The 23,075-nt window shown below is 40.0% G+C and overlaps 1 protein-coding gene across 4 annotated transcripts in view; it reads left to right on the forward strand.

Moving 5' to 3' along the window:
* SCAPER (S-phase cyclin A associated protein in the ER) overlaps positions 1-23,075 on the forward strand; it is a 539,023-nt gene that overhangs the window by 467,596 nt on the left and 48,352 nt on the right. For all 4 annotated transcript variants that reach the window (XM_025883907.2, XM_025883909.2, XM_025883908.2 and 1 more), the window contains one exon: positions 10,156-10,311. In XM_025883907.2, the coding sequence (XP_025739692.1) occupies positions 10,156-10,311 (156 nt within the window). The remainder of the gene's footprint in view (positions 1-10,155; positions 10,312-23,075) is intronic.

Genomic DNA, 23,075 nt, shown 5'->3' on the forward strand with positions numbered 1-23,075 from the left:
CTCAGAGGAGTTCAATATTGTCAGCCCCTTGATCTTGGACTTGAAGCCTTCAGAACTTTGCTGAGATGTGGATGGAATGCACTAAAATATTACCAACCATCCTGTACTAAAGTGGAAGCACAGTGCCACAGATGATGCTTCTGCTTGTTTGGAGCAGTGCTAATTCCTTGGGGTAGGTCTCTGTTTACAGGATCTTAGTTCTCTACTATAGAGCTGATTGTATCATTGACCAGATGGCAACATAGGGTCCTGCCAACTCCAGTCCCCCTCACAAGAAGACCAACTAACAACTATCCATAGATAAGACGCCATTGTGAAAATACCAGAAATTGAGGGTGGATGAGGCTGAAGTACCCTCCCTGAACCTCAGAGACCGAGAAGAACTGCATTAGAAGGGTAAAAGGAAGATCTAACACTCTGAGCACATTACCCCTCCCCCAGACTGGCACAGTGCTACACTGAGAGGGTCCTGCTAAGCCTGTAGTTTCTCCAGTGCAAAAAAGAGAGCCCAAAGTAAACATACAGCTCCCCCAGGGTTGTAGGACACTCCCTAGGAGGCCCACTTGGGTTTTGCCTAATGAGGATCACTGGGAAGTCTGCAGGATCACTAGGGGAATCTGCAGGGCTCAACCACACAGGGCCGGGGTGGCAGGAGGTGGGGGGGGGGGGCAGGGTGGGATACTCACAGGAATCAGCTCTCAAATCCTGGTGGACTGCATTCCTGAGCAGAAATCTCAGATAACGTTTCTGCCCATTCACAGAGCTGAACCAATAGCCCCATCTGGGTAAGGAGCTTGGTTGGCAGTTCTGCCTGATTTGGTTCCTCAGTCACCAGGTTGTACTGGCTGTAGAGCCTGTTCTAATAGTCCCACCTGGGCAGGGAAGCAAATTGACATCCCTGCCCAGCTGCTCAGCATTACCTCGGGTCTTGACCAGCCAAAGGACCCAAGCAGCCATGAAGCCCATCCTACAGCTATGCTCGGACAGGTAGCCAACCCAGCATCTCTGCCAACTGTTGATCATAGTTTTTTGCCCCACACATAACCAGGAAGCCTGAACAGTGACCCTGGGAAACCTCAAAGCATAGCCTATAGCCCCACCCAACTTTGAGATATAGCTGGGAGCCCCTGACCACCAGAGAACCCAGCAGGCAAACTTGCCCAACACCAGAGTACAGCCAGCAGCCTACCTGAAGTCCAGCCTGCAGCCCCACCCAACATCAAGGCACAGCCTTTCAAAATATGGAAAGAAAAAAATGTCAGCCAAGAATGCGGTACCTGGTAATGCTATCCTTCAGAAATAAAGAAGAAATAAAGATTTTCCCAAACAAACAAAAGCTGAAGAAGTTCACCACCATTAGACCTGCCTTACAAGAAATGCTAAAGGGCATTCTTAAAGCTGAAACAAAAGGAGGATAACAACAAAAAGACATGGACGTGTAATACTCACTGGAAATAGCAAACATATAGGCAAAGTCTGAATGTCTGATACTGTAATGGTGGTGCACCATTCACTTACAATCCTAGTTTAAGGTTAAAAATCAAATGTATTCAAAGTAACCATAACTACAGTAATTTGTTATTGTTATAGGATACACACTATAAAAAGTATAAATTGTAACATCAATAACCCAAAATGTGAGCAGAGGAGAAGTAAAAGCATAAAGTTTCTATATACTGTCAAACTTACCTGCTTAAAGTGGGATATAATAAATATATTTTATTTAAGCCTCTTGGTATCCACAAAGGAAAACCTGTAGTACATACACAAAAGGTTATTATAAAGGAGTCAAATCACACCACCACAAAGAGTCATCAGTCCTCCACAAAGGAAGACTGCAAGAAAAGAAGCAAGGAATAAGGAAAGTACAAAATAATCAGAAAACAACAAAATAGCAATAGTGAGTCCTTACTAATTAATAATTGCTTTAGGTGTAATTGGACTAAATTCTCTAATCAAAGCACATAGAGTGGCTGAATGGATGAAATAACAAGATCCAAAAATATGCTTCCTACAAGAGACTCATTTTAGCATTAAGGACATACATAAGAGTGAAGGGATGGAAAGAAATATTTCAAGGAAATGATAACTAAGAGAAAGCAGGGATAGCTATATTTATATCAAACAAAATGGATTTTAAGCTAAAAATAGTCAAAAACAAAGAAGGTCATTGTATAATGATAAAGGGGTCAGTCTACTAAGAAGATATAACAGTGATAAATATTTATGTACCCAACTCTGGAGCACCTAAATATATAAAACAAATACTAATAGAACTAAAGGAAATAAACAATAATATAATAGTTATTGACTTCAGTACCCCACTCCCAACAATAGACAGATGTACCAGACAGAGAATCAATAAGGAAACAGCAGATTTAAATGCTGTAGGCCAAAAGGACCTAATATATTTGGAACATTCTATCCAAGAGCAGCAGAATATATATTCTTCTCAAGTACACATGGAACATTTTCTTGGATGGATCATATATTAGGCCACAAAACAAGTCTCAACAAATTTAAGAATATAGAAATTTTATCAAATACCTTTTCCTACCACAATGGTATGAAACTAGAAAACAATAATGGGAGGAAAGCTGAAAAATTTATGTATACATGGAAATTAAACAGCACAGTCCTGAACAATCAGTGGATCAAAGAAGAATTTTTTTAATGTTTTTAAGACAAATGAAAATGGAAGCATAACATGCCAAAACTTATGGGACACAGCAAAAGCAGCTCTAAAATGGAATTTTATATCGATAGATACATATATCAAGAAACAACAGTGATCTCAAATAAACAACCTAATTTTACATCTCAAGGAACTAGAAAAAGAACAACCTAAGCCCAAAGATAGTAGAAGGAAGGAAATAATAAAGATTAAAGCAGAAATAAATGAAAAAAAGAATAGAACATTAGAAAAGATTAACAAAACCTTTAAATGGACAAACTTTTAGCTAGACTAGCCAAGAAAAAAGAGAGTGGACCCAAATAAATAAAATTATACTTAAAAGAGGAGACATTATACCTGATAGCACAGAAATACTAAGGATCATAAGAGGCTATTATGAACAATTATATGCCAACAAGTTGGACAACCTAGAAGAAGTGGGTAATCCTAGAAACATACAACTACCAAGACCGTATATCATAAGGAAATAGAAAATCTGAACAGACTAGTAGCAAGTAAGAAGATTGAATCAATAATCAAAAACCTCACAACAGGGGAGCCCGGGTGGCTCCGTCATTAAGCGTCTGCCTTCGGCTCGGTCATGGTCCCAGGGTCCTGGGATAGAGCCCCGCATTGGTCTCCCTGCTCTGCGGAAAGCCTGCTTCTCCCTCTCCCACTCCCCCTGCTTGTGTTCCTGCTCTCACTATCTCACTCTCTGTGTCAAATAAGTAAATCAAATCTTTAAAAACAAAAAATAAAAAACCTCACAACAGAGAAAAGCTCAGGACCAGATGGTTTCCCTGGTGAATTCTACCAAACACTTAAAGAATTAATGCTAATTCTTCTCAGACTGTTCCAAGACAAATTGGAGAGAAGGGAACACTACCAAACTCATTTTACAAGGCCAACATTACCCAGAAAACAGAACTACAAGACAAGAGAATTACAGCCCAATATCTCTAATGAACGTAGATGCAAAAATTCTCAACAAAATACTAGCAAACCAAATTCAACAGCACATTAAAAGTCTCATACACCTAACACCTAAGTACCAACTGATAACATTTTTCAGTAACTGATAACACTTTTCTATATTGCCTTAGATCTTTTTTCTTATTGGTAAGAAACCAAATGTTGCAGGTGCAGCTAACTCCCTATCTTCATCCTTTCCCCTTACTCCCTCTCAGGAGGTAAGTCACTATGTTAGTTTGTGGTATATCATTTCCCATGCATGTTTTTGTAATTTTATATATATAAATGCTGTATATAAAAATATATGTGTGTATGTTTATGTAAATATATGTATAAACTTTGTGTATATGTGTACTTAAAGATCAAATAGATATCTGTAAAGTACATTATCTACCTTCTATTTTTTGATGTATTTAAAATTTATATAAATGCCATAATACTATTTTGTCCACTTCTATTTTCACCCAACATGTTGTTGAGATTCATTTATGTTAATGCATATAGATCTGATTAATTCATTTTAACTGCTCTACAGATTCTTTTAAATGTATAAATTCACAGTTTCCCTTTGCATTTTCCACCTGAGGACAGTAATTTCTACTTTTTCACCATTTCAAGCAATGATGTAGTGAACATCCTTGTAGAAATCTTCTTTTGCACCTATATGGGAGTTTCTTGAATTTACATGCCTACAATAGGAATTTATGAATGCTATGATAAATGCAATTTTAACTTTACCAAGTAATACCAAATTGTTCTCCAAAGTAATTATACAGATTTCACTTCTCATCAGCGAAGGATAGGAGTTCATTTCCCCATATCTTTATCAATGTTTTATGTTAACACACTTATGAATTGCCAACCTGATACATGTGAAATGGCATTTTGTGTCATCTTCATTTACATTGTCTTTTTTGTTGTTGATTCACTTATTTATTCACTTATTTATTCATTTGATAAACTATCAAATGTTTATTAGTATACTTATGGAAAATTGGACAGCCACGTGCAGAAGAATGAAACTGGACCATTTCCTTACACCACACACAAAAATAGACTCAAAATGGTTGAAAGACCTAAATGTGAGATAGGAGTCCATCAAAATCCTAAAGGAGAACACAGGCAGCAACCTCTTCAACCTCAGCCATTTACATTGTCTTTATCACTAGTTGAGGTTGAACATTGTTTATTGGCCTTTGTTATAATCAGAATTCATTTGTAGGAAACAAACCATCAAAACTATTTTAAGCAGAAAGGATTTAATACGTGGAATTAGGTACCTACAAAATTTTTCCAAGGACTGAAAGAGTAGGTTCTAGACTAGATCTCTGGGAATGACTCCTGGAAGAACACTGCAAAACTGAAGAGCTACTATCTCTGTCAAAATCAAGAACCGCTCTATCAAAACCATGACTTGTGCTGAACCATTCGTATTGTTCAGTCCAGGAGCTCACTGCCTCTGGAACACACTACATTGGCTAGATCTCTACCCCTTAAAAATATATGACCCATATTCTGTCTCTCAACCTCCAGAATACTGGTGAATGCATTTAAAGATTTGAAGACCTCCAAAATAACCTGACCCATTGAGCGAAAATTAGGCCTTCCTGCTAAACTGTAATAATACTTTGAACATACCTCTTATAGAAATTATTAGATGTCAGTTTCTAAGAGGTCCTTGGGGTTAGCATCAATATCATATTTAGAAATAATTGAATGAGGGCGCCTGGGTGGCTCAGTCATTAAGCGTCTGCCTTCAGCTCAGGTCATGATCCCAGGGTCCTGGGATCGAGCCCCACATCGGGCTCCCTGCTCAGTGAGAAGCCTGCTTCTCCCTCTCCCACTCCCCCTGCTTGTGTTCCCTCTCTCGCTGTGTGTCTCTCCATCAAATAAATAAATAAAATCTTTAAAAAAAAAGAAAAGAAAGAATTGAATGGATTAATGCATGATTACAAATAGTTATCCCCCACATCTCTTGCATCATTTATGGGATGAATTGGTGACATTCAGTTAGACAATGTTGGGAGATTTCAGAAGAGATGATGAGTTTTTGTTTGAACATATCCATGTAGGAGTGCCTTGGGACCCCCAAGAGAAAATATCCAAAAATTAGAACTTCTGGAAAGAATTTCAGAAGAGAAATAGCCCCAGAGATAGAGAATTAGGAGTTATTAACATATCAAGGATAGTTGAAACCATGGAATATCATGAGTTTACTAAACCTAGTTTAGAAATAGAATCCATTTGGACAACATTTCAGTTGGGATGAAAGTGGGTAGCTGGACAAGGGTGGACAAAGAAGAAGCGGCAATAAATAAATTTATATGTATATATATAAATCTTTATACAGAGGGAGATAGATAAGAGATTGGATAGATAGAGAAATCTTTCAGCTTATAAATTCCAGTGGCAAAAGCTGCAGAGGGACTCATTTTAAATCTCAAATGGTAAATAGAGAGGCCCATTTCCTGGAGCATTCACAGCAGCTTGTTTCCCAGGATGTATATTCTAAGAAATCCACGTTAAAGCTTTTCATCTTGTATATGGTTAACAGTCTCAACATTCTAATTTCAGCCTAACAGTTACAGTATGAAAGATATGTTGCCGCTGATCCCAACATCCATTGGAAGATTCTACATTCTTCCCTCAAAACTGTGAAGTTGGCAATATGAATTTTTCTGCACTGATCCTTTAGAGCCATTTAGTTTCAGTATCTTTTTAGGCAGTCATCTAAAGATTGCCAGGGCAGTGATTCAGGACCCAGGCAGTTTAGAAAAACATTGGTCAGACTGATGGCCTCCAGTAACCAAAGGAGACCATGCTCAGAAAGTACCACCTGCTCAATAGTGTTCATTATGGTTTGGTTTGGTTTTTCTGTGCTTCTTCATTCCTTCTGGAAGTCTTTCCTCTTTTCTAGCTATTTCAAGATCTGTACAGGAAATCGAGTTAAGCCATTTTTATCTCAAAACTAGGTGGTTTTGAAGTTTTGTGTGGTCATTATTAGTCTCAGGAATAGTCTGAAAAAATATTTTCCATTCTTGTTTAAAAAACTCATACCTCAGGGGCGCCTGGGTGGCTTGGTCTGTTAAGCTTCCAACTTTTGGTTTCTGTCCAGGTCGTGATCTCAGCTGAGGTTGTGAGATTCAAACCCCACGTCAGGCTCCACGCCCAGCTTAACATTCTCTCCTTCTTCTGTCCCTTCCCGCCCTCCCCTCTAAAACAACAACAACAATTCATACCTCAGTAAGGACCCCCAAAAACGCGACACAAGAGTGTATTTAGTGGAAAGGACACTTTTATCAGGAGTCAGAAGACCTTAGGATATTGCATCTCTCCTGACTGGGCTAGTACTTCACTATCCCTGAGCCTCAGTTTCCTCATCTATCAAATGGGAATAGTAATACTAACCCCTACACGGTGAATATGGTTTTCTCATACCCTACAGGTAGGACTATAAATTGACTCAAGGTTTTTTTTTTAATGTAACAGGGCTGTACATATAAAGAACTCTGAAAATCTGTATACTCTTCAGCTCTGTAATTCTACTTCTAGAAAGTAACTCGAAGTCTGGCAAGGATTTGTACACAAAATGTTCATCCCAACATGGTTTATAGTGATGGATACTGAAAACTACCAGAAGCTCCAAAAATATTCCACTGGTAGGAAATTATTCACCCATTTAAAAAAATGATGTTCATGTGTGCAGTCAGACCTCTAGAATCTAGATCATTTTACAGGAAATACATAGTTCAAAAAAATATGGTAAATGACACCACAGGGACATAATCAGCAAAATTTAGATTGTGGGAAACTATAAAATAAACAAGGGTTTTTCAACAAATAAATTTGCAAAAGAAGAAAAGAGAGATGGAGGGGTAACATACAGAGTAAGAAGTGACTTCGAAAGATATAGTAACCAATTATAACGTATGGTTCTTATTTGGATCCTAATTTTTTAAAAACTATTAAAAATGTTAAGATATTTGTGATACTTTTGGAAATTTGAATACTAGTTACTTGATGGTACTAAGGAATTACTGTTATTTTCAGATGTAATGGTATTGTGGTTGCTTTTTCAAGTTCTTATTTTTTAGAGATACAAACTAAAACATTTATGAATGAAATTATATAATGACTTAGATTTGCTTATACATTATGCAAGATAGGGTGGATGGGTGGGATGGGCCATGGTTGATGGTGATTAGGGATGGATGATAAATGCATGGGGGTTTGTTATCCTAGTCTGTCTTTATTTAGTTTATGTTAAAACGTTTCAATAATATAGTTTTTAAAGGTTTAAAATGTAATGCTTATAAACATATCTTTCATGATATAGAAAATGCCTAAAATAGTTGAATAAAATTCAGTTTAATGTCAGTCATATAGATAAAAAAATCAAATAGAAAAAACAAAAGGAAACATATCAAACTGTGGTTGTCTTTGGTGACATTATGGCCAGCTTTTTCTGTTTTTTTTTTTCCTGCTTTTCTTTGCTATATAAATTTTCATAATGAGCCTGTATTACTTTTATAATCAGAAAAAGTAATTCTTCTACTTTCTATGGTTAGAACTGTTTTAGAAACTTAACTTGAAATAATGTAAGCAAAAAAGCCTAGTAAAATGGCTTCTGTAACTGGAAAGGTAGAGGTTTGAAGCTAGATGCTAAGACTCCAATTATACCCTCTGGGTTTTGTCTGTTTTCTCACTTCAACTTGTCTCTGCTTGGCTTCATCCTATAAGCATATATTTGTGTAACAAGTAAGTTGGCTACCAGCAAACCCCAGGTTCATATCTCTCAGTTTAGATATCCCTAGAGAAAAGAGATTCATCCTATGGTCATCTGTTAATCCCACAGAAGATCCTGATTGGTCCTTTTTAGGTCATGTACCCATCCTAGAACTTATTATTATGGCCTAGCTAATGAACTTTGACTATCATGGAGTACATACTAACTTCTGCTTTTGTAGGAGAGCACAATACTTAAGAATCCCACCAGGACTACATGGTGTAGAAGAGGAGAATATGCTAGGTGGACAAAAACCAAAGCTGTCACTATCTGCTCTCTCATGGGATTGTTGGGATGATTCATTGGGATGATTAATATAAAAACACCTTCTAAATTGAAAAGTTCTGTGCAAGTATGAGAGTCCATTTTTTTAGTTTGATTCTATTAAATAAGAATATGATAAGATCCTCATTGTGTGCATATGTTAGTCTGTCAGTTTCTTTCATTATAAGAGAATAGGTCTGGTGGTCATCATTTCATACTTCCCAATTTTAAAACTGTAGGAGATGTTGAGTAGCCCAGGTGAGTATATTTCCTAATATAAGAGGAGAAAGGGGGCATTATATTGAACCTTCTAAGTAGTAAACTTGGAAGAAGCTCCAGATATGAATTATTCATCAGATTTTCCTTACTTTTACAAAAAGGTATACTGGTAAATGAATAGTGATGGGGACTGTAGTGCACTTATGAGCAGAAGCATCAATTCCTTTGCATTTATTGCTAAAAGTTAACATGTTGATTTTCAGAACTACTGTATTCAAAGTCCTGCCCTTTTCATATATGTAAATACAGTAGCACTGAATCAGTATAAAATCTCCAAGCTAAGGCTGATTTATCTACGAGGTCATATATAGTCTTAAAATACTATTTTCAATAATAGCTGCTTTGTGGAGTAATAAAGGAGCTACTATTTTTGGTCCAGTTTAATAAACAGCTCTGGAAAGCTGTTTAGTGGGCTGAAAAGATGAAAGTGACTTCTTAAATGTTATTGTCAACTGTCAAGACTGGTACTTTTCATAACAGAAAGCAATTAGATTCCCACTGTTATACTCCTAATGGTGATAGGGTTTTGAAAAATAGAGAACCTACATTTGGCATTAGAAATTTAGGTTGTAACAAGAGTATATCTGAGTAGCATCATCTTATTTTCTGAACCCCTACATTCTAGTGAATTTGGCTATCTGGTACTTTAAAAAGTACTGCTTTTCAAGAGTGTAGAAGTAATTATAAATCATTTCAACTATTGACAGACTCGGGGCACCTGGGTGGCTCAGTCATTAAGCGTCTGCCTTCGGCTCAGTTCATTGTCCCAGGGTCCTGGGATCAAGCCCTGCATCGCGCTCCCTGCTCCACGGGAAGCCTGCTTCTGCCTCTCTCATTTCCCCTGCTTGTGTTCCCTATCTCGCTGCGTCTTCTCTCTCTGTCAAATAAATAAATAAAATTTTTAAAAAAGTCAATTATTGACAGACTCTTTAAAAATGATCAGATAATCATTTTCACTCATCTTTCTTGAAGAATAGCATCAGACTAACCAAAAGAGGGGAGAGAATCACTTACAGAAATAGCTGATTATTCAGGACTAAATCTAAGGAAATTATTAGTTGAGATGCTTTACCCAAACCTGTGTTTGCTTGTTAGAGGGGTCTAAGTTTTTCAGACTCATCTTTGAAGATATTGCCAGCCCATGCAGACTGATAACACACATGTTTCTCCCTACATCTAGCTACGTGGTGAACATAGGTCTGATCAGCAAGCTTCATGGCTGCTTCCTGTCAGTGCAAGGACCAGTGGATGAGAATCCCAAGATGGCCACATTTCTGCAGCATGCCGCAGAACTCTTACATGGAATGTGCACGCTGTGCTTTGCTGTCACCAGAAGGTAAGGCTTCTACCTGATATCAATCTGGACTCAACTTTGGAAATATCTCTTAAATTTTGCCCATCTTGGGGTCATTTCATAGGGATGCAGGTGGTCATCGTGGCCTCTTTTCTTCTTTGCCCTACCTTTGTCCTTATTGGTCTCCCATATTGAGACTAGCCTTATATTTCTTGTTTTTCCCTGGCTACACACACCTGTCAGAGTCTGTTTTTCTTGTTAGTATCATACACTTAACTATCATTACTGGAAGAGTTCTTAGGAGTCGTCCAGTCCTACTTCCACTGAAATTCAGGGGAATCAAGTGATTGTCCTTGACTTAGTGAGGCAATAACAAAGCCTACACCAGATCAAGGCAGACCCTCAGCACAACACAATCCATGACTGTGTTCACATGCTTTTATTTACAGCCTCCTAGATTTGTTTATTTTCCCCTTTTGTCTCTTTCTCCAAGATACCTTCATGAATAAGGGAAGGGAGCCATCCAAAAACAGTAGCTCCCTGAAGTTACATATGACCTATGTGTAGGACAGACAACCCGATCAGATGGAGGCCGGTGGCATGGGTAGTGAAAGAATTCACCCAGGGCAGAACAAAGGAGATAAAATTTATTGAAAACACTGCAGGGCAGGGCAGCTAAGGAGAGACGGTCTGCCACGAGGCGGGGGGGGGGGGGGGGGGGGTGGAGGTATTGGAACGTATGGAATTTTCCATTTTTGGTACCTGTGCCCAGTTGTAAGTAGCCTATTGGTCAGCTGGGGCTTATGGATATTCTAAGGTGGGTCGCCTAATGGGCCTGTTTGTATTCAGTATGGTGAGGGGTAAGGGGGGTTGGGGGTCACTGTGGGCCCTCTACCTTACTCAGGTTTCTGTTGCTCAAGTTGGTTGCCCAGAAGCGGCATGATTATAGCAACATGCCAGGGACAACTGCTCGCCTGGTTGGCTCATTCTCATCCATATTCAATGTACACAGAGTGCCAGTGACTATGTTCAGAATATTTTAAAAGAGAGAATTTGCTTTCTAAAATGAACCTGCTTAATATTTTTTAGTCTGTTATACATAGGACCCTTACCCCATCCTGTAGACTGTCCTCAAAAGCAATAATTCTCTAGGAGGGGCAGAGTAAACCCCCATTATGTTCTTTTCTCTCCCCTCCCACCAATTAGGAATAATTTGCAATAATGATTCAATGTTTCTGATAGGAATATGACATAGCCCTCAGGCATATTAAGAATGTTCAGTAAAATAATTTTCTTACAATTCTAAACAGCACTGCATATAATTTTTTTTTTGCTGTAGCCCTTTTTATTTATATATTATATACTTTTCAAACATACCCAAAAGGAAAGAGTACAGTAATGAATGCCCTGTAGTATCCATTGTCTAACTCCCAACTATTATCAATAGTTTCCCAGTCTTATTTTATCCCCCCACTCACCCCCTGGGTTTTTGTTTTGTTGGGTTTTTGTTTGGGGGGAAGGGAGTTATGGCTAGAGCATATTATAACAAATTTCAGGTATTCATTTCACCGAAGATACTTCAGCATGCATCTCTGATGCTATTATCACACCTAGTATAATAAGCAATAATTTTGTAGTATACCCAGTTCATGTTCACTTTTCCCCACTGTCTCAGACATCTTTCTACCTTAAGTTTCTTGGAACCAGAATCCAAATTTCAGGTGACATTTGGTTGTTACATCTCTTAAGTCTCTCTTATTCTGTAAAAGTTCCCTTCCCCCTCAGCCTCTTTTTTTATTTTTTTTTTAAGATTTTATTTATTTATTTGACAGAGAGAGACACAGCGAGAGAGGGAACACAAGCAGGGGGAGTGGGCAGGCTTCTGGCGGATCAGGGATCCCGATGCCGGGCTCGAGGCCGGGCTCGATCCCAGGACCTGAGTCGAAGGCAGACGCTTAATGACTGAGCCACCCAGGCGCCCCTTGGCCTCTTTTTTTATGCCATTGATTTGTTAGAGAAAGAATTTATATGGTTTTATAAGGATATGTCAAGAAGAAAATTAAAACTAAAATAAAAATTAAAAATTTGAAACTTCTAGTCTAGCTGCTTAAAGAAATATCCATCCATATTCAATGTACACAGAATGCCAGTGACTATGTTCAGAATATTTTAAAAGAGGGAATTTGCTTTCTAAAATGAACCTGCTTAATATTTTTTAGTCTGTTATACATAGGGCCCCGAAATCCATCTATTCTTCCTTATGTTAACCTCCCTCTACCCCTAGTCACATTTCTAGGAAGATTAAGACTACCTGAATGTGAGGGAGGCCAAGCATAACCTATACTCAGCTTTCCCTTCTAGAAATGCAGACAGAGCCTGCCTTCCAAGGATTAGGTGATAACTTAGGAAGTGGCTATTTGTGGGTCTATAACCTAAATATGATCAGGTGGTACCCCACTACAGAGAGGCCAGCAGCGGTAACAGGGCTCCATCCAGGGCATTGGCACCTGCCAGCTTGGGGTCTGCCATGCTGCCTGGCTAGTTCCTGTGTAGTAGCCAGGCTGCTCCCTGGGGGGTATCCTCTCACCCAGGAGACCCCTTCTGACAGTGGTTCTTTCATATACACATTATAAACCTGCCAGCATCTCAAGTCTTTGTCACCTATATTCTTTCCTTAAATCCAGATGAGTATCACACACGTAAGCATTTCCATATGTGTTCGTTGTACACTTTGTGGGCTTCAGCTTTCCCTTACACACACAGATTTAGTCATCTGAAATCTGTGGAGCTTGAAAGAAGCTTAGAGGTCATTCACAGCACTCACTCTTATAGGGAAAGCAACTGAGCCAAACTAACTTGAATTAGGATACAAGATTCCTACTTTAGTGCTCTCACCTACACACTTGACTTTGTATAATTCCAAAATGTAGGAGGATATATTTCATTTCTTTGAAGATTTTCTCAATTACATATATGGAAAACAGGATCCCCTTCTCTTTAACACACACAGTCATGTCCTCTTCCAGTAGACATTGAGCATCTGCCCTGTGCCAGACACCAAGACAAGTACCAAAGATACTACCCTCAGGGAGCCCCAAGCCTGGTCTGGGGTCAGACCCATAAACTAAGAGCTGCAGCTCTTCAATGGACTAAATCTTAAAGGACCCAGGAAGACAATGGAAGAAAGAATGCAACAGAGAAAAGGGGCATAATATGTGCACTGTATGATATAGCAGATGTTATTGCTGTCTTTGGCCCCCTGGAGGTCACCTGCCAACGGATTCCTGTATTTCTCTGCCTGCCTGGGGATATTCTCTGGACAAGTGGCTGTTTGCTACAAGTGCAGGGGAGTTAATACCTCCAGGAGTGACTCTCCAGCAATAAATGGGTGGATTGTATCCCAGCTCCACTAACCCTCAATGAGACAGTTCCAAGGTGTCAGTCTGTCAGAGGGGTACCAGTGGTAAGCTATGCAGCGACACATCCTTGATCAACTTTCTCCCTTCCCTCTTTCTGTCCTCAGCTTCCTCCCAAGGAAACTACTTGCACTCCTGTCCTTGTTTCAAGGTCTGGTTTGGAGGCAACCCAAATCAAGAGATACAGATCTATAGGATATTGTCTCATGCTCAGTTTGATGGAGCTGTGCAATAGGGTGACTATGAAGAGCGACAGGAGATGAAGTATTAAATGAACTCCATAGATGTTAGCTCCTAGGAGGCCAAAAGGGAGACAAGAGTTGATGTGCTACACTAGAGCTGTAGAAAATCACTGAAGTTGTTTAAGAGAGAGTAACAGGATCAGATTTCTGTTACAGAATGATCATTCCTGAAAAGTGTAGAAAGGACTGGAATGGCATTAGCCCAGAGGCAGAAGGAATAGTGGAGAGGCTCTTGCATGAGCCAAGAGGGAAATGTTGAGGGCTGTGGGGACAATGGAAATAGGAGCAAATGCTTTAAAAGGAGACAGAATATATGTGAGAGAGATGGCATAGAGCTTGGTGACGTGGGAAGTAAAGGGAAGGGAGGAACCTAAAATGGCTCCCAGGTTTCTGACTTGAAATTTGTGAGTTGTAGATGGTATCCCCTCCAGAGTAGGGAATCTAAGCAGTTTTCCATAGAGGAAATATGCCTAAGGATTATCCAAGTAGACCGAAGTCTTTGTATATATGTATATTGTTTTTATGTACATATGCAACCAGTTTTTTTTTTGAGATTTTATTTACTTAATTTGACAGAGACAGAGAGAACACAAGCAGAGGGAGCAGCAGAGGGAGGGAGAGGGAGAAGCAGGCTCCCCACTTAGCAGGGAGCCTGATGCGGGGCTTGATCCCAGGACCCTGAGATCATGACCTGAGCCGAAGGCAGACGTTTAGCCAACTGAGCCACCTAGGAGCCCCTGCAGCTGGATTTTAAATAAATCAGTGATTAACGCTTGGTGGTTTTTAAGAATTCTTAATCCATTTTTCCCATTATAATTTCCTTCTCCATCTTCAGTTACTCAACCAATTTCTATTAGTAGGCCTTGCTACAAAAGCAGATTATTCTAGGAAAAAAGGTCCAGGTGTTTCCTGGCTTAATTTACCTAGGAAATTCTTAGCAGTATCAGTATCAGCTGCTTCTGTGAATGAGGTGAAAGAATGATCCCTAATTGCTGCTCTCCTCATCCTCCATTCTTCCACATTTCCTGAACGCCACCAAACCAGCAGAATACAGGGAGTTTTTCCTACCTCTTCAGATTAGTTTGCCTTTAATCTTTACAAGACCATTTCAAGCTACTTCCCATTTCTTCATGGAAATTTCATTTCTAAACTATAAACTACAATGGCCTGTTGAAAGCACTTTGTTACAGGTGTCCGAGTTTCTCTCCAGAAGGTCACAGCTGTGTCTGGGGAGAAAGGTAGTGTGGCTGTTGTTATATTGGGGTAATTCACATAATGCCTGTTTTGGCCATCAGCACAAGCCAACCAGAGCCAGAAAGTTGCGGAAGGCTTGTTGTCAAAGCTCTTTTACGACCAGCAGGAATAGGAAGACAAAGAGGAGCCAGAGAGGCCTTCAAAAACCGCTTCTCAGGAGCTGGCAGGCCCTGAGATAATTAAGTACACTGATTAGCCCAGGCCTTTGGGTAAACACCGCAGTCTGCTGGTGGCCCGGCCTTTGAGACGGCGATTACAACAGGGTTGCGTTTGCTCTGCTCTCCTATTGTGCCCTTAATCTTCTCATTTTTACCTAGGTTTTCTGAAAGACAATTTGGGTGTCAGGGGTTATGTTATTAATCTTTGCTTCAGCATGGGGGGTGGGGGGGGGGGAGGAGGATGATTTTTGTACCAGGCCTGGTTTTGAACTTGCATTTAAGGAAAAATTGAAATTGTGATCTTCTGGTGAAAGGATTGATTTTATGTTAGGCTTACTCCAGAATGTGAATCCTAGAACTTTTCTCAAGTTGTAATTCTTAATCACTTAAGCAAAATTCAACCCTCTGTAGTGGGACTTTCAGAAATGCTTATTTCTTTGGCCTTCACTATTACCACTTTTCCACTCTTGGTCCTTTAAGTAGTAAAGAGAAAAGGATAGTTTTCAAATCTGAGGGCAGCATCTCAACTGCCTTAATTGGCTGAGATTCACAGGCCCCCTTAAGGTGCTGACTCCTTAGCTGAATGAATAGGATCAGAACAATAATGAGTGATTATAAATTGGAGCCAACACAGGCCTTTCACTGAGTCAACAATCATTTCCTAGTCTATAACTGTACTCGGCACTACAGGGAGAAGGCCAGGAAGCAGTGGATCCACAGTGGAAGAGTTCACAGTCCTTATGTAAGGAGAGGGGCTTATAAAACCTAGCTAATTCTGACTGCTTGGAGGAGCCTGTTCTGAATTCTAGAATATATTTACACAAAAAGGAGTTTGTTGTCATATGTATTTGTGGGCCTTATTTTCATATCCATAAACTACACTAACAAAAGGGGGTTCTAGCCGAGGTCCCTGGAAACCTGTGTCATAAAAAGATAAGAATGATTTATAATTTAGCTCATTAACTATGTGGATATAAATGAGTGCTTCTCAAGTGTTTAAGGGTGCTTGAAAACCATTTGTTCAGGCAAAGGTAAACTTTAACTCTGCCTGCCTGAATTATTCTCTCATGCATTAAACAAATATTTATGTAGTATTTGCTCTGTGCCAGGCCCTGTGCTAATTTTGGGAGAAAGCAGAAATGACTCAGACATCACTTGTGTCCTCAAGGACCTTGTCAACTAGTAGAGGAAAGAAGACGCGTATACCAAGACCCAGGGTATAAGGCAGAGAGTGATGCAGAGGATAGAAGATAACACAGGAAAGCACTTAGCACACTGCCTGGCACGTAGTACATGCTTAATAAACATTTGCTACTGTTACTACATCATCGTTGATGGAGTTAAAAGGAGGGAAAGACCACTCTTAGTTGTAGGAATTAGCGGTTTCCTAGAGCGCCTAAAATTTAATGTGGGTCTTGAAAGGAAGGGTTGGAACATTGAGAGCCGAGAGAGAGGCAGATACAGAAAACAGCTAAAGCCAAGACATCATGGCAGAGAAATATGAAGAACCAGTGGAGTATTTCCTTGAGCTGCATTGTGAGATTTTAGTGCCTCTCAGGTTGTTAGGAGGTTCAACTGGGATAATAAATGTAAAAGTACTCTGTGAACTATATATCATGACTTGCTGAGATGTGGTGGCAGTGGTGTCATCAAGAGCCTTTGATCAGGGAAGTGACATGCTAAGCATATTTTGGGAGCATTAATCAAGTATCAAGAATACCTGATGGAGAACGTATTAGAGAGGAGGTAGAAACTGGGAGAGACCAAAAAGCAAAAGGAATGAAAAGGAATTTTTTTTAAATCCTCTCTAAGTCTCTCTTTTTATGTATGATCCCCTCAGACTCCGGACATCATCATCTCTGTCTCATCTCTCTTCCTTGTACCCCAGATCTAATCTGTCGTCACATTTTTTGACTAGAAGGAACCTTAATGTTACCTTAATCCAGTCTTCTATTCATGTGTGAATCTCTTCAGTAGCCTCATCCAGTCTATATTTGAATATCTCTTTTGACAGGGAACTCATTACTTACTAAGGGAACTTATTCTGTCATTGATAAGTTTTAATGCCTAAAAAATCTCTGATACCCATCTGTAACCTATCAGAACTAGTCCTAATGCTCCTTGACAAGTTACAGTCTACTCTAATCCTACTCTTCTCCCTGAGCCTCTCTGGTCTCACCCTTCCACATATTTTCCTTTGCTTTTCTTCTCCTTGTTCCAATTACTATGGATATATAACAGATCACCCCAAAACTTAGTGGCATAAAAACATAAAACATCTATTGGGGCACCTGGCTGGCTCAGCAGAACATGCAACTCTTGATCTCAGGGTTGTGAGTTCAAGCCCCGCATCGGGGGTAGAGATTACATTAAAAAAAATAAATGAAATCTTTAAAAAAAAAAACAGCCATCTATTAATCTCACAGACTCTGTGTGTCAGGAATTTTGTCAAGATACATAGAGAATGGCTTATCTTTGTTCCACAGTATCTGGGCCTCAACTGGAAGAACGCTAGAAGTTGGAAGGCTAGCAGTTGAAATCTTCTGAGTGCTTATTCACACACATCTGTCATTCATATGGCTGTTAGCTGAGGACCTGTCCATCTGGTCCTTCTGCAGAGGCTAATTTGGGCTTCCTCACAACATGGTGCCACATTCCAAGAAGGAGCATCTTGACAAAGGACCAGGTAGAAACCATATCACCTTTTACAAGCTAGCCTCAGAAGTTATGCAGCATGATTTCCACTGAGTTCTATTCATCAAGACAGTCACAGAATCCCCCCAACTGCTTCAAAGGGAGGAAAAATAGACTTGACCTCTTCATGGGGAATATGAAGGTCCTAGAAGAGCAATAGGACCAGAAATATTGCCGTGGTTGTGTTTGAAAAATACAGTCTTCCACCTTCCAGCCTACCCTGAAGATGAATACCCTGTTCTCATCTGTCTTCTAGTCTCTCTGCAGTCTCATATCTGGTATTGTCACCCTGTCTCTTGACAGTACTTCTGTTAACTTTTAAACCTTTTGCGGTCATTAGCCACTGTCCTTAGACAAAATCTGAGATTGGGAGATAGGGAATGAAGTGAATATAATATGACTCAGCAAGTAAAAGTAGGGGAAGTAACATTTGTGGAGCGCCATTTATGTGTCCCGGGCTAAATGCTCCTTGTGAGTTATCTTCCAGCAATCCTGCTCACACCTTCCAGGGGAGCATGGCAGCCTCTAGAGTGATAAGGAGGAGTGACTACCACATGCTTCAGATCTAGAGAGTGAGGGGAACACAAGAGCAGGAACTCCTGGGCTGTTTCTGTGTTCACACCTGGGTGATGTCTAGTTTAAAGATTTCTGAATGATCTATCCCTGCTCTAGTAATAAAGACTTAGTTGACTTATAGGGACAGAACGATGACCAATTTATTGCTAAACTCAACTTTATGTCCACCATGTGCCAGGCACTGTGTCAGAGAGAGGGAGCTTTCTGGACCATGCCCCACAGGACCAAAGTTTAGGGGCAGCCTTCACTGACTTCAATCCCAGAGGGGACAGGGTATGACGAAGGCAGACTGTCAGTACGTGTGTCGGCTCACCAGGCTTGGAGCAGCAGAATATATCCAGGATACACTGCAGGTGGACTCCCACTGGTTCTAGGACTTTGGAGGGCAGGATCTCAAGAAGAAAACCTTTCTGTAGGGTTGTTGAAGAGCACAGGTTTGGGAGTCAAAAAAATGTGGGTGCCGTTCCTACTCTCCTAGCTTCTCAAAGCCTTTTTCCTCACATTGTAAAAGTGAATTTGATAATTCTTCCCTCACAGGGAGGGGCAAATGGGAACTAACACATCTGTCTCTTGCCTGAGATGCTGTTTTTAATATATATTTATTGTACCCCACCTTTTTCCAAACAGTTTTGAGAGAGATTACAGTATATGTAATCATTTGATGAATGAATTCATTCTTTTTTTTTTAATGAAAAAAATTAAAACAAAAGAAAATAGGAAAAAGTATATCAAGGCAGGAGCAAGTGAAGTTAAGGCACAGATCATATTCACAACAAAGCCCTGATGGACATTTCCTCTCAGAATTCGTACTGGCAGTTTCTACCAAGAAGTTATATTTCATACGTCAGATTCTAAAGCTCATTGGCTTTCACCCAAAGTTGGCTGTTCCTCTTCACTACCTTATTCTGCTCATGATTCTTGTCATCTGATCTCATTTTAAGACCTAAAACCTTAGTTATCTCTATCTTCTGTCTCCCAGAATCCATTTCAGTCCTATCTGATATGAAAGGGATGCTTGCCTCAGAAATATGAGATGGAACCTACTATTTACACCTCTTACTTAATATTTGTCTACTGCTAATTCATTAGTTCTCTTGTCCTGTGTATTTGTTTTATGTCTTCAACTAAGAAGATTTCCTTAAGGAAAGATACTAAATGTCCTAGCAGTTCCCCTTGAGGCACCTAGCTAGCACCAGCCAAAAACAAAATAGAAAGGAAATAGCTTGTGACTGGTAGAGTTAGCAAACACCATTGTGTATCATTAACCTATACCAGGGCCCCATTTCCTGCGCCTGCTCTTCACACAGGAAGAAGGGCTGCCCACATCTCATGTTCTTCTTCCCCAGAGGTAAGAAGGAGATGTCCGAAGCCCTCATTCCTTGGCCAGGAATGAGACTAATTCTTCCTCACTTCCTTCCATTGCTTTATTCTTTATTCATTCATTTATTTCTTTATTCTTTATTCATTCATTTATTTATTCCTTATTCATTGGTAGCTATTGAGCAGTTGATATGTGCCATCTATTTGTCAAGGCATGAGGGATGTAGTAGTGAACAAAACACCTACATTTATGAAACTTACAATCAAACAGGAGAAAAAGACAATAAACAAACAAATTAGATAATATGAGTTAGTGATGGCAATATGAGAAAATAAAGCAGGGTAATATAGCACAGTGGCTTGGGAAGGGGCTTCTGTAGGTGGGGTGGTTAGGGAAGACCTCTCTGGGGAGATGACACTGAAGCTAAGTAGTCAGTCATGTAAAGATCCAAGGGAAGAATATTGTAGTTAAGAAGAATGCTAAGTTGATGACTCCCAAATATCTGAGGTGGGTGTGTTCCAGAAACAGAAAAGGCAGAATACTGGAATGTGATGAGAAAGAAAGTGCTAAATGAAGTCAAAGTAAGGGCCAGGAGATGTGGACGGAGAGAGTAGAAGTTTGGGTTTTATTCTATGTATGAGGAGAAGCCACGTGAGGATTTTAAGCCAGAGAGTGGCATGATCTGATTACTTAAAAAGTAAAAAGAGCATCTGTTTACTCTGTGAGGAATGTGTTAGAGGTGCAAGAAGGGAAGCAGAAAAGGTCAGTCAGAGGGTACTGCCGTCATCATGCAGCCCCAATATGACAGTTTTTCCACCCAGTTACTCACCCAGCAGAAGTAATTGCCTCCACTTGGCCACACAGCAGAGCCTCTGGCAGCGCTCCTTCAGCCTAACTAACAAATTCTGAAGATAGGAGAAGCCAAAACATCAGCAAAACTAGCCAAAATCAGCACAGGGCCCTTGGCTACTTACAGTGACTATGAGAAAGCGAAAGTTAGGAGGTCAGAAATGTCCCATTGGAGAGGCATGTTTGGATAGCATCCCTAGCCTGCAGTTCCAAGATCCAGAACTAGATCCTGTTGTCAGTCACCCAGAGCTCCTTGCATTCTCACCTCCTGGGCTCCTCCCTGACCCTTCTTCCTTCCACCTTTGGTGTCCCAGACTATCTTGAGGTCATCACCTCTGTATCTTCCACTTTCTTGGGCCTCCATTCGGACCTCTGCCAGCCCCAGTTTCTTCTTAGTGACCTCACCCTTTACCTCCTGTTCCCATTGGTGTCCCCCTGGTCTTCCTCTTTCTCCAGCCTCTTCCAGTCTGTTGGTTCCAAACAGCAAGAATGTCCATCTCTTTTCATCATCTGTCACTTCTCTTCCCAGAAAGGTTTCCTTCTCAGAAGTTCCTCTTTGAGTTCAACTGAAACTCGTCATCAGACACTTTGGAAATCCTCCCAAATATTAGCCAGCCTCACCCTACTTGATAATCTTACTCTTTAATTGTCCCTATAGTTTTTCTCTTCTCTAATAAAATGCCCAGCTATCTTAGAATGCTTACACATACATCTTTCCCACCTTCAGTTTTCTCTCCCTCTTATATCTCCACTAAGTCATCCACATTCCCTTCAATGGGGCTCCAAATTAGATCTGCATCAAACAAGCTATAGGGTGTGTGTGTGTGTGTGTGTGTGTGTGTGTGTGCAGGAGATATAATTTTCAAAGTAGATTCACAGCTGTTACAACATTCTGTTACTGAACAGAGTCTTAGACAATGCTGTGTTCCATGCCCAGCTAAGGTTTGAGTGCCCTCTGCCACTTGACTGGATGTGATCCTCCACTTTTTCCAGAATGGGGAAGAAAGTAGTAGCTTACCAACATTGCTTTGGGGTGTTCTAATTCTTAGAAGGATTTTCATAAGTTTATCTACTATCTGCTTTCAGGTAATGTCTCTTCTCTGGGGTCATAAATAACAATATAATACCTCTTCAGTTTGAAAATAACCTTTATGGCCTCCAGTTCTGAGATAAATTTCCCAATTCCTTCAAATCTTCCTCGGATGACATTGTTTCCAGATACTTCTACCACACGAGGCACTTTCCTAGGGAATTTACTTATACATCAGTGTCCTGAATGTAGTATCGCACCCAGTGCTGGAGCCCATTCTTCCAGGGCAGGGAGCAGGACTGGACCTTTCTAGTTATGTACATTGTGCTCCTATTAATTCAGTCAAAATTGAATTATAGTCATTGGTAAACAAGCAACACTCTCCTCATTTTAACTGTTAGGCAGCTCATTTGCTAAGCCTTTTTCCCCACTTACCCCTGAGAGGTGCATTCCAATCCCCTGCCACATACCATCTTCTCATTCCAAACATATGTGGTTAGTTTTTATAAAATCTAAAAGTAGGATTTAACAGTTATTTCTATAAATTTCATCCTTTTTTCAGTTCTCATTTATTTTTAGTTAAACTTTTTTATTGATTACTTCCTCCTCCTTGAAACTATCTTCACTCTGCTTCTAGGACACCATACTTTTCTGGTTTTCCTCTTACTCCACTGGTTTCTATTTTTTAGTTTCCTTTGCTGATTTTTTCTTCTCTCCCCAGCTTCTAAATGTTTAAATATCCCAAGGTTCAATCCTCAAACCACTGTCTATGCTCACTTACTGGATAGGCTCCTGGCTTTAAATATTGTGTGTGTATTGATGACTCCCAAATATCTCAAGCCCAGCCACTCCTCTGACCTTAGGCTTGTATATTTATTCAGTCATTCAACAAATGTCTGTTGAGTGGCTACTGTGTCAGACCACTGTTTTAAGCCCTGGGGACAAAACTGACAAAAATAGCTACCCTTGGAAAGCTATTTTATCCAAATTCCAATTCATTATCTCCACTTGGATGTCTAATAGGCTTCTTGAATTTAACAAGTTTAAGTCTGAACTCCTGGTTTTCTACCCCAGTCATGCTCTATCCACTGTCTTCCCCATTTCTATAAATGGCAGCCACATTCTTCCAATTATTCAGGCCAAAATCCACTGAGCCATTTTTCACTCCTCTTTCTCTCACACCCACATCCAATCTATCAGGAAATCCTATTGGCTTTCCCATCTGAAGGTTTTCAGAATCCAACCACTTCTCACCACATTCATAGC

This window comes from Callorhinus ursinus, unplaced genomic scaffold, assembly GCF_003265705.2.
Source record: "Callorhinus ursinus isolate GAN/ISIS: 27379988/994484 unplaced genomic scaffold, GSC_fseal_2.0 scaffold25, whole genome shotgun sequence".
NCBI lineage: Eukaryota > Metazoa > Chordata > Mammalia > Carnivora > Otariidae > Callorhinus > Callorhinus ursinus.